We start from the raw sequence: 13,167 nt of genomic DNA on the forward strand, positions 1-13,167 counted from the left end.
TTGCCTTGTGATGGCAGCAGTAGGGCGGCAGCGGTGGGGCGGCAGCGGTGGGGCGGCAGCGGTGGGCAGCCGTAGGGCAGCAGCCGTAGGGCGTTTAGGGCCGGCTCTGATACCAAGATAAACTTGGTAATTATGTATATATATATCGATTACAATCAGGGATATATATAAGAGATACATTTACACTCTAGACCCTCTAATATAATTATATATATATATATATATCACACTTAATTGTCTAATATATACCAATCATCTACATGGACTTAAAGATGTCAGTTTCCTGATCTATACCAGAAAAAATTACTTGACTTCATGATTTCAGAAGCTTGGTTGATTTGTTTATTTCCTCAAAAGGAAAAATAAAAACTTTGTTTGGAATCGAAAAATGGAGTTTTGCTCTATTATGCCCTCACATAGAACGTTTTCATTTCAACAGCAATTGTTTATCACCATCAGCAGTCCCAATTCGGCATCATGCAGGAATCCTGGACCAAACATACATAACATCTCACAAACTGAAAATTTGTAACAGCCTTACCACTCCCCATTCGAAATAAATGTCAGCTCCTTCGGAGATACGAATGTTGCTGTTTCTCCAATAACTGCCAACATCATTGAAAAGGAAAAAAGATATAAATAACCGCACATCCAATATTAGACTAATCCAAAGAATAGAAAGTGTAGATTGGAAAGACGATGATAAACACTAAAATTTTGTTGTTACGAGGGAAAAATCAAATCCTTGATTTAGAAATCAAAGTATTTTCCGTTTTACCCTGGTTGCTTGGCAAAAAAGTTTAGTATGAATCAACTGCTGGTATGTTAGCAATGCTGCTAAGAATACACCTCTCTTGAACCTGCTAAATACGAGATGTGTAGCACCCTCTGTTTTCTTTACCCTATAATATACACAAACATTGAGGAGATACAAGTAGCATTCTCCTTGGACAGTGAAATTGCATTCCTTTTATACTAATATCCGAACTTATTTGTGCTTGTGTCAGCTAATTAGAAACATAGGTAGTAGGACTTCTATTAAACAGCCACAGCATCAAATCAGATTTGAAATCCATCAATTTATTTGCTCATTTTCACAACCTGCTCTGTCCAAAATTACTTGCTGTGTTTGCATTTTTAGATGTGCTAAATTTTGTTTTAATTCTTTCGTTAAAAAGAACTTCATCAATAGACAAAAATTGGTCCTTCAAAAAAGTTCGATGCAAACCCACTTCTGGCTGGTTTGTTCGAATTGATATTAGATATAAACAGGTAGTTTAGGGAGCCAATAGAACTTGGTAATAAGCATGTACGGTCGTGTTCCCTAATCAATGTGCGACAGAGAGAATATACACTTGCCCTTTCAGTGAGACTGCATCAAGAATGAGCTGTAAATCCATTTTACGGGAACACCTCCAAGCAAAAGATGATATACGTGGAATAAATTAATTTTTTACCATCAAGGCTAGAGAAAAGCAATGAGCTCATAAGTTTTTTAAATGGGGTACAGCCTAATATGTGCAGTAACTATGAGTGTGCAAAAAATATAACAAAGTGGTTGATAATTGATAGTAATCATGTAAATGATGTATTCAGGATTTGTTTCCTATGATGTATATAACCGATTATATATAAAAGAATACAATCGGATGAAGCAAGGATTCCAATCCCTTTCATGGTATAGGAGCCTTACGCTCTTAACTGTGACAACCGCGGTAGAGAGTTCCTGTGCGTCAGCCTCCTCTGCTCCCCAACTAAACCCCCATCAGGCGTTGTTCTTCCCTGGACTTCTCTCTGCTTCGCTCTTTCCCATTGGATCCCTCTTGCACCCCCCCCCCCTATACGGGCCTGTTCTAAGCACAGTATTATACCTGGTGCAATTGTTGTTGTACCTTGGTTTGTTCCACCAGACCAGCATCAATCCTCTTCAACAATGACTACCCAATAACAAAAAGACAACATAGCTCATGTCCTCGCTGTTCACCCTCCCCAGACCGTCAGCAACATTTGGAACCAGAATCCTCTTTACTCTCAATCCCCAGGTTCAATATCATTCTTAGGCAGAACACTTCCTGGTTGCGGCAGTGTTCCCTATGTCATGGACCATTTTGATGGCACCACTCCCCCTGATCGGCTGATCCCACCCACAAAACTGAGTGGGATGAAATTGATGCCATCGTTTTATCTTGGAATTACGGCACTATTACCCAAGATCTGCTCCTTAGAATCCTCATGCCTGGTTCTACTGCGTGAGAAGTTGGCTATGCATCAAGAACCACTTTCATGACAACAGAAGCGTCCGTGCGGCAGATTCGGAACACCAATTTGGTCCCACGTACCTGTGTGATTTCACTTCAGTTGGTCCATACTACCAACGACTTAAGATGTTGTCCAACCAACTTTCAGATTTTGATCACAGAGTGAGTGATCAAAGCTTAGTTCTTCAACTAATCAATGGTTTTGACCCCGACACTGGATACTATTGGCAGCATCATTAGCAACACCTCATCGCTGCCATCTTTTGACACAGCATGAAGTATGCTCTTTTGTGAGGATTCTCGTTGTGCCCATGCTAGAACTACAGAATAGTAGCCTATAGTAGTTACTCCACACTCTCCTGCCCCACTCCGAACGACAACGACAGTAATCATGGCAATAAACTTTGCAACTGTGGCAACGACACTCATGACACTCCCTCTGAGCAGTTCCAAGACTTACCACATATGCCTAATCCTACTTGGCACATGGACTCCGGGGCCACTTCTCACATGACTTTCTGAGCACATGTACTCTCCATACCATTTCTAGTTCAAGTATTGTTGACTGCTTATGTTGGCAATGGTAAAAGCATTCTTGTTATCGGCACAAGCCTAGCCTCTTTCCGCCAACCTCCCTCTTCGTAATGTCCTTCACACACCTCACATCATTAAAAACCTTATTTCCGTTCGTCAATTTACCAAATACAACAATTCATCTATCCAATTTGATCCTCATGAAGGATCTCGAACGGGAGGCACAATCATGATATGCAATAGCTCAAGCAACCTTTATCCCGTCTCCACTCTCCCTCGGCTTCCATCTACACCTCCGGTGTCTCTAGCGGCTCTTTCATCTCAAAACTAGCATCAACGTCTACATCACCCAGGCGCTCACGTTTTTAGTTTCCTTCATGGTAAAAACGTGATCCCTTGTAATAAAAAACTTTGCTCCAATAGTTTGTGTTCCTCATGTCAGATTGCTACACACATTTGTAATAAGGAGCTTCGCTCCAATAGTTATGTCAACATGTCGTCATCAACACTCTTTGTCTACCCCCCATCTCCTCTACGATCAGACAACACACATACTACCCAAGGCTCTCCTTCTGGGATGTTTCCATTCTTCTTTCTAAAAACAATGTGGTTTCACACCACCCATCTTAATTTGGAGGGGGATGACGGTAGCTGGGCAGGTTCTTTGGCCGAAAGTGGTTTCCACACGAATGGATACAAGAGGAGTCAAAAGTGGAGAAATATTGGAAGTCAATAGACAATGAGTTGGCACTAGAGATTGAAGAAAAAAAGGTGTTGAGGAGGTTGGAAAACTCGAATGTTTGGAGCTGCAAAAAGGCAACATCAGCCGTTGGTGAACCGAACTCGCCAAGTTCAATGGCGATGGGCGTGAGGCAGTTAGGTACAGTGGCAAAATCCAGGAGGGTATTCGACCGCAATCTACATAAATGCCAATCTCGATGTCGATGGGGGAATTGACGATAAGGAGAGGTTGGTTTGAAGACGCTCATCAGGAACCACCGCCGCCAACGCTAGTCAACCAGTCAATATTGGCAGGCCGGTAGGAGAATTGGGGGGTGGGGGGTAGTATAAATAAAGTGACAGGCAATTCACAGCATTCTGTTCTGTGAACTCAATTGAGCGAGAAACTGCTTTGGGAAGTGTAATTTTACCAAATACTTATCCGGTAAGTATTTAGCAGTAAAATTTAACATTATTATTTACTTACCGGGTAAGATTTTAGTCCAATATCGTATACAACAATTTACCCCGCTTATTATGGTAAGAATTGTCTTCCGGCAGAGTGTGCGTATATCTCATACTTGTCTATCTGCTTTTGCACATGCTCAAGTTCTTGGGACACATGATCTATGATAAAAATAGCAATGCCAACTATAATATCTCCATCCTTACATCCCCCAAGAAAGATGGTTGGTGGCACCAACATCAACATGACACCCAATTATACTCTTTGTTCCTATACATACCCATTTTTCCAGAAAATCACCTGTCCATTAGTACAAACACCAAAACCATAAATGTTCCCACCCATTCAGTTCTTTAGGTAGCCTAAAGACCGTTGATACATGTCATAAGTGTAGAGTCATGTATAAGTTAGATAACCATCTTATGCATTATCATGTTGAAGGAAAAAAAGTACAGTTATATATATATATATATATATATATATATATATATATAGCCATAGGTTCATTTGAGAAGTGGCAAGTATTTGAAAAGTAGAGAAATGATCATAGCTCTTCATTTGGTCAAGATTTACGGTTTTAATTGTGAAACACCGGATAATTCCTCGCATGGTATGTGGAAGATAGAACGGTAGTTCGTGACTTTTACATATAGGGGGCAAAACAAGTGTATATGTGAACCCGTGTGATTCACATATAAACTATATGTTCATATTTGAACCCATGTGATTCACATATGAACTAATTAACATATGAACTATGGGTTCACATATGAACTATGGGTTCACATATGAACTATGGGTTCACATATGCACTTGTTTGCCGCCTATTTGTAGAAGTTATGAAACTACCCCTTTATTTTTTTGCTTGACCAGTCAAAGCCACAAATCTTGACTAGTTGAAGCCGCAATTCTTGACCAATTTTGACCGTATGAAGGGCTAAGATCACTTCTTTACTTCTCAAATACTTACCACATCTCAAATAAACCCTCTCCATATATATATATATATATATATATATATTCCTCATTCCACAAAAGCAGAAATAAAGTCCCTCCAATTTAGTAGCAATGATCAACATTTGCTTATTTTGTATGTCTGCCAATTGAAAGAGGTATAATCACATATATTGGTGTTGGAATAGTCAAATGTACCTATGACCCATGTGACAATGAAATCAAATCGGTTCTGACTATCCTTCCAATAGTTTTCAAATCCATATGTATAAACTTTCAGAGCCATCTCAAGTACATATATCCAACCTGCATGCAAAAAAAAATATTAATTTTGCTATATGAACTACCATATTACTTCAAAGCACAAAAATCATAGACATTTGATTTCCTCAAACCTTGTATAAATATATGTATCAGTGTATGTAAATTGAATCAAGAGAAATACAATCACTATTGATTTCATGGTATCAGAGCTAGAGATTTTATGAGATTTGTTTAGGTTTTTTTTAATATGATCGCCGCTAATCACCTTGGGAAAGCTAATTAGTCGTTGTTCAATCTCACAGCCAACACTGCTAGCCTCAGACAACCCTAGTCGGCGTACCCGGTGAGTACGGTCGTCATCCGACCAACGTGTGAGCCCCACGTGCCATCTGCCACCCACGTGCTTCCACCCTCGTTCTTTTCCATATTGGTTCTTCGTTTTGGCAAGCCGTGGTTCAACTGCTTGGGAAAGTAGTTTTTTTTCCCAAGTTTTGGTACTTCTATTCGCCCTACAAAGTTTGTTTCATCTTGGGTTCTTCTGTTCAGCCCTACAGAGTTTGGCAAGTTCCTAACTTTTGCTTGGGAAATTTGTATTCGAGACTTTTTTGGTTCTCTGTGTTGTACAACCCTTGGTGAAGTTTGACCACAGTTGGTGACACCATTGCATATTTCAGTTGATTTTGCTGCCAATCAATCCCCAAATTTTGTTTGGTCGATTCCGTTGGTCACGATCTTTGCAATCTGATCCAAGTACAGTTGAGGCCGCCATTGCTTTTCTCTTCAGGAGACTGTTTATCTTGATTGCAACATTTTCTTGGTGATTGTTTTTCTTGATTGCATCATTTTCTTGGTGACTATGGGGGATAAGACACCCGCTGCTACTGCCTTTAAGGAGACAGGTAAAACTACTCGATGCCTTTTATTTGTCTACATCCAAATGGGTTATTAATTCCGGTGCTTCGAACCACATGACTGGTAATCCTAATCTCTTTTCTGAATTCTATAACCATGCACCCTCATCTCATGTCATGAATGCTGATAGATCTAATCCACCCGTTCTTGGTTCAGGCACTGTTAAACTCACTCCGTCTATTTCCTTATCTTCAGTTTTAAGCCTTCCTAAGTTCTCTTTTAATTTGTTGTCTGTCAGTAAGATAACGCACAACTTAAATTGCAGCGTTTCATTCTTCTGGATCATTGTGTTTTTCATGATCTTTCGACGAAGCAAATAATTGGTAAAGGACAGGAATTTGATGGCCTTTATATATTTGAACCTCAGGCACTGAACGCCTTCATATGCTCCAAGTCTTCTTTATTTCCATTTGAGGTACATTGTCGGTTAGGTCATCCCTCCCTTGAGAATTTGAAGAAACTTTGTCCCCAAATAAGGATATAGATACGTGGAATTGATACGATGAATATAATCCCTGATTTCTTGGGATTATTTTTCCTTTTGTAACAGATTTGGTAGATATTTGAATAGTTTGGTAAGTTTCCTTGTATGTTATCAAATCCCTTAAATTATGGGATTCTAGTTAGGTCTCTAAGTTGTATAAATACCCCTATTGCTTTTCAATGAGAATAACAACATATTTTCTCTGAAATTACAAGATATTATTTTAAGGATATAGTATATATAATTATTATATAGTAGCTATTTCTCATCTATCGTCTTTATCGTGTGACTCTTGTCAGTTGGCCAAACATCATCGTGTTCTTTTAGGTCTGAGTGTTAATATGTGGGTTCATTTGAGTTAGTCCATTGATGTTTGGGATCTGTGTCTTGTTACTTCAAAAACAGGTTTCATGTATTTTGTTACTTTTGTTGATGATTACTCTCATATTACCTGTTTGGGAGTACGGGGAAGTATGTCGCCTTCAGAAATCCTTGTATGGATTGAGGTAGAGTCCTCGAGCATGGTTTGGAAAATTCAGCCGAGTTATTTTGAAATATGGAATGAAAAGGTGCAAGTCTGATCATGCAGTTTTCTACAAGCATCCTGAAAATAATGTGATCCTACTTGTAGCATATGTTGATGATATTACGATTATTGGAAGTGATAGTCGAGGCATATCAAAACTAAAGATGTTCCTTCAATCTCACTTCATGACAAAGGATTTGGGACCACTGATATATTTCCTTAGAGTAGAGATCATGAGGAACATGAGGGGGATCTTATCATAGAGGAAATATGTTCTCGATCTTAGACGTCATGGCCATGGTAAGGTAGAATGTTTCACTTGCCTATTTGAAGCTTTTTCAGTTGCGGACTATGGAGGATGCAAAAATGATAGTAGATCCACCTCAGGGTATTATGTGTTTGTTGGGGGGAAATTGGTTTCATGGAGTAAGAAACAAAATGTGGTATTTCGGTCCATGGCTAAATAAGAATATAGAGCAATGGGCGACTCGATTTATGAGATAGCATGGATATATCAACTACTTAAGGAAATTGGCTATGTGATTGCACTTCCTGCAAAACTTTGGTGTGATAACCAGGCAACACTTCATATTGCTTCAAATCCTGTTTTTCATGACCGAACGAAGCATATTGAAATCGATTGTCATTTCGTTCGAGAAAAGATTGAAGATGGGTTCATTGCAACAGAACATGTTCCATCAATAGATCAGTTAGGAGACATTTTCACATAAGTCGTGAATGGGAAAGGTATTGACTATGTTTGTAACAAGCAAGGCATGGTCAATATCTATGCTCCAGCTTAAGGGGGAGTGTCATGGAATCAACAAGAAAAGGAAACAAAATATTTTAAATTAGGAAATTATAGAGATTTGATTTCCTCAACGTTGTTTAAATATATGTATTGGTGTATGTTAATCGAGTCAAAAGAAATACAATCACTACTGATTTCATTCTGAAATCAGACCTCTTTAACCACCTCACATACTAAAAATATTATAGTACAACTCATATCATCTTAGACTAGAAAGGATTAAACGAAGTATTCAATGCTGATGGTAAATTGAAAAAATTCACTTTTGATGATGTATTCTGGTAATGATGGCCATGAATTTGGCTATATGTTGGGACATATGAGCTAAATCTTGAAGAGTGAAATATAGGACATCTACATATTTACTTCATTTATCTCTCAGCCTATCAACTCTTCACCGTTCAATATCCTTTTTCCACTTTTGGATACAGATTTATATCACTACACATGGAATTCTTTGTTAAATTTGTTTCTCCAACCATGGTTGGAAACATTTGGTTCATATGCATCTCCCATGAAAGTCTCTCCTCAATTTAATCAAAGTCAACTACAATGCTCAATGATTCTGATGGGTGGTATATATGTCGTACACAATTTTGACTAACAGCATCACAACTCTGCAGTGGGTTCTCTAAAATATGCTTTAAATTGTATGCAATGCACTAATGCTAATATGAATACCATTTTGTAGTATGGGAGTGGTTTCTGTGTAAATGCTACCTATACACTCTTTATTAGAAATTCTTACTCATCCTCATTAGAAATCTTCAAGGTAGGTTTTATATAAATAAAGTTTCCTAATTGTTAAGAAACTAAAACTCTCCTAGAATTAGCATAAAGAAAAAGCTAATAAAAAATATTAGGCTAATCTACAACTTTATCTCCTATATGCACCCCTCAAGTTTGGCATAAATATTTACAAGACCCAACTTGTTGATATTCTATGAGAGCTTGGTTTGAGAAATCCTTTTGTAAGGATATCAGCCACTTGCTACATGGTTAGAACATACGGCAGCATATCATTCCATTTGCTAACTTTTCTAATGTGAACCTAGTTTAAGAACCTGGAAATGGTGATATGTAATCCAACAGCAACACTGCAGAACTATTTTCCATCAAAACCACACTCCATGATTTACATCAAGGAGAATTATCTGTGTGCCAGCTACAATTACTAACTAGGTATTCTTGATCTTAATCAAGTCCGTGAATGGAAGTGCCCCGAAGATCAAGCTAGAATTTAGAAAAAAGGTAGAGATGGAAATAATATTCAACCTCCTTACGGGACTCAACAAAAGGTCGGATGACATCCAAGGACGAATTCTATAAATCAAACAATTGTCGGCCATGGGAATTCGCCACAGATGTAAGAAAGCCATGAAGGGAACGTTCCCTTCAAACTTACAAGCTGACCAATCTGTTCATGCTGCATGAGGACCCTCATATCATCACTCAAGTTCACCACCCAGAGGAATCACTCATCATAATAAGATGATGAAAGACCCAAAAGTGGAAGGCCCTTGTGTGAACACTACAACAAACTTCTCCATGTCGGGGATATTTGTTGCATCCCCTCTAATCTCTTCCACCCCAAGTACAAGAAATATTGTTCAACCACATCTTCATCCGGCAGCCTTCATTGTTATAAATGAATCTTCACCATCAAGAATAGTGGATTCTTGTGCATCAGATCATATGAATGAAAATTTACAACTGTTTGATGAGTTAAAACTGTGCTCCTCAAATCCATTCATCCACATGGCCGAGCTGCTCGAAAGTATTAAACCTCGGTTCCATCAAAGTATCATCAAATATCACTCTCGAATCTTCTCTCTTTGTTATCAATCGTAATTGCAATTTATAATATGATAGTAAACTCACTCAAGACAATATTGCATTACTAAGTTTTCATACCGATGATTGTGTTTTTCTGGATTTAGACTCGGCTAGAGGATTGGCAATTCTGAGATTTGTGCATGTGTGTACCTACTTAAAATGCAACATGTTTGATGTGGCTCCACAAGCCACACCTGCCTTGCTTCATCCAACTCGACCAATTATCAAGCATCATGTCAAGACCAACAAAAAGTTTATTCGCTTTGATTCAAATAGAGATGTTGAGATCTTAAATCTACATCCTCGTCTAGGTTATCCCAATTTTATTCATCTATCTCGATTAAACCTATCATCATCCAGAGATGAAAACCCCTTTTTGTTTCAATGTAAAATTCGTTAATACTCAAAACAGACACGCACCATCTGCTCACCTCAACCACACACACAGTCTAACCCTTTTATTTGAAAAATCATGACATTAAGGGGATAAACAAGAGTAGACCCATGTCGCATGAGAAAGGTCATCAGAAAATGTAACAAAATATTTAAATTCACTAGTAGAAGTTACGGGACAAAGTCCCCATACATCCAATTGAATCAACTGAAATAAAGTGGTGACACTACTAGACTCTCTAGGGGGATAGGGACAACGGGTGTGTTTACCTAACTGACATGCCTCAAAAAAGGTCTCAATTGTTTCGAAACAGGCAAAGAAGGGTGTTCTAGCCAACAAGTGAGCCTCCCTGATATTGGAATTACAAAGATGTGTTGTTGAAGATCGCAACCGGACAAACCTGTTCCAATCAGCTTCTCTATTCCCATGAAAAGGGGTTACTGAACAGTTATGCTTTTTTGTAATTTGGTTAATAAATATATTAGACTATCCGGAAAGGTGGACACAAATCCATTAGCAAGTTGAACCGTAGTTTGGGTTATATCAGTATTGAGATTGGATATAAGGTCTTTGTTCCTAGTCATATGATGTGTGGCTCATGAATCAATAATCCATGATGTTGAGCATGTTGAAAAAGAGGCATAATGTATAGTAGATGAAACATGACTAGAAGACCCATGTTGGAATACAGAGGCATTTTTATTGTGCAAAGTGTAAGTGGGGGTAGCATTATCTACAGATGCTACCTTGGCTACATCTTTGTTATAAGATAGTTAAAAGAAATGTTTAGGACTTGTGGTTCCATCGCACTCCATAGGGCTATTCAGATATCACTAGTGTTTCCATTCTCGAGTTTTAGGATTCAGAGAATCCTTGGTTAAATTATCATCTTTGTCCAAACTTCCAAGACCAGTTTAGACAAACATACTCCACTGAGCCCAGTTTGTAGAGTTAAGTTTTACTGGAATCTTTAACCTAGTAGAAAAACTAATTATACCCGGAATGGAGAAGTCATGTGAAGTCGATTGTTGAGTTTTGTCTGTAGGTGACGTTGAACTTATGGAACACAGTGTGGCGGCACCAGTTTCGACGGTGGCGGCAGAGGCTAGCGATGAGGACACAGGGATGACGGTCTGGGCGTGGTTGGCATCTACAGCGGCGGATTTGGACAAGAATGCCAGTGGTGGCGGATTTGGGCAAAGAAGTCAGCGGCTAGGTTTCTAGCGACTTCCAGGAGGCTAGGGTTCAGTTCTAACGGTGGGGGCTAGGGTTCTGGCAAGTTCCAACGCCAACTAGGGTTCCATCATTACCATGTAAAATACTCAAATCATGTGATATTTATCTTATTTCTTTCTAAAAGAGATTAAATAATATACATACCATCAAGAAGCCCGAATAAGGAAATACTAACACTACTACTAAGAAAGGTGAACCCTACTTTACAATATTTAACAGTTGCTAACCTAGATTGGTCAGTGCACCAACTATAAGTAAAGGCACTATCCTTAACGGTGAGTTTGAAGAAGTTTTTACAGCCACATCTCAAAGAAAAGTATGCAAACTCAAAAAACCTCTCTTCGGCCTTAAACAACGCCCCCTGGTGCATGGTCTTTGATAGGTTTTCTAGAGGTCTCATGGTCTATGTTGATGGCATAGTCCCGAACAACAATGATCACATAAACGTTGATTATATCAAAAGCCTGTTGTCAAGGGAATTTGAGACTAAAGGTCTTTGGAATTTGAAGTACTTTAGAATAAAAGTCGGTAGATCAAACAAAGGAGTATTCATCTCTCAAAGAAAGTATGTCCTAAACCTCCTAAAAGAAATAGGAATATGCTAGGGTACCCAACTCACGCTAATGGATCCATACAGCAAAGTAGGATCCAAACAAGACATTACTAGGGTCTATGATGTTAATCGCACAACTACAGCGGTGCTATATCGGTAGTATCACGGTTCGTGGTGGTAAGAGGAATAGCGGTGGTCAAATTGCGGCCTCAAATCGCGGTGCCGCAAAAATCGGCGCTATATGCCGCTATTCGCCCGCAATTTCTGGGTGGTATAGTAGTGAAAATACCGTTGCATCTGAGGATTTTTAGGCTTTTTGGCTTGGTTAAACTTGTGATTATAATTGTTGGGCTTATTCAACGATGGTTTTTTTAGGTTTTTGGGCTTATTTTTCAGGCTGTAGTTCGCCAATCGTTGTTCCTCTCGTCCTTTGCTCTGCAATCGATACAATTCGAGTTACAAACTTACTTTTCAAATTTTTTTTGTGTGAAACTTACTTGTTAAGTTATGTATGCATAGATACATACATATATATAACTCTAATAATTATATGAACTGCTATACCACCTCTTTACCATCGCGATAACCGCTATTACAAATGACAGTACTGACCCGCAATTTCGAATTTTGACCGCCGTAACAGCATAGACTAGGATAGAGAAAGGAAGGTATCAAAGATTAGTGGGAAAACTAATCTACCTTTCACACACAAGACCCGGCATAAGGTTCTCAATAAGTGTTGTAGCCAATTTATGAGCAATCCCATAATGCAACACATGGAGGAACATATCAAACCCTAAGGTATCTCAAAGGTATACAGGGCAAAGGAATAGTATTTACTAAAAGTTCAAATAAAAAAATAAAAAGTGTCAACCGATGCAGATCGATTTGAATCTCTCTTTAATGGGAGGTCTACCTTAGGATACTATACATTTGTATGGGGCCATCTCATCATATGGAGCAGTAAGAAACAATGCATTGTTACAAGAAGTAGTGGAAAAGCAGAGTATCAAGCAATGGCATAAGAAATAAGTGAAGGGATGTGGCTTTAAAGACTACTCAATTAACTTAAAGTTGAGACTTTTCCAATTCCAAAAAAAGCAACTGGATCAGTGGTTGGATCAACTACGCAAGTAGCATACTCGGAAATAGAGTTTTCAGAAAAACTTGCTAGTGAAGGAAGACCTCCTAGGGATAAGTGACATAGGACTAAAGAGAG

The 13,167-nt window shown here is 38.7% G+C and overlaps 1 protein-coding gene across 2 annotated transcripts in view; it reads right to left on the reverse strand.

The window, feature by feature from the left end:
• Window positions 1–13,167, reverse strand: part of LOC112522625 (two pore calcium channel protein 1B) — a 49,156-nt gene that overhangs the window by 5,895 nt on the left and 30,094 nt on the right. For both annotated transcript variants that reach the window (XM_025131872.1, XM_025131873.1), the window contains 2 exons: window positions 5,131–5,238; window positions 542–605 (listed from right to left, as the gene is read on the reverse strand). In XM_025131872.1, coding sequence (XP_024987640.1) covers window positions 542–605; window positions 5,131–5,238 — 172 coding nt within the window. The remainder of the gene's footprint in view (window positions 1–541; window positions 606–5,130; window positions 5,239–13,167) is intronic.

This window comes from Cynara cardunculus (genome assembly GCF_001531365.2).
Source record: "Cynara cardunculus var. scolymus isolate 2C chromosome LG 12, CcrdV1, whole genome shotgun sequence".
Taxonomy (NCBI): domain Eukaryota; kingdom Viridiplantae; phylum Streptophyta; class Magnoliopsida; order Asterales; family Asteraceae; genus Cynara; species Cynara cardunculus.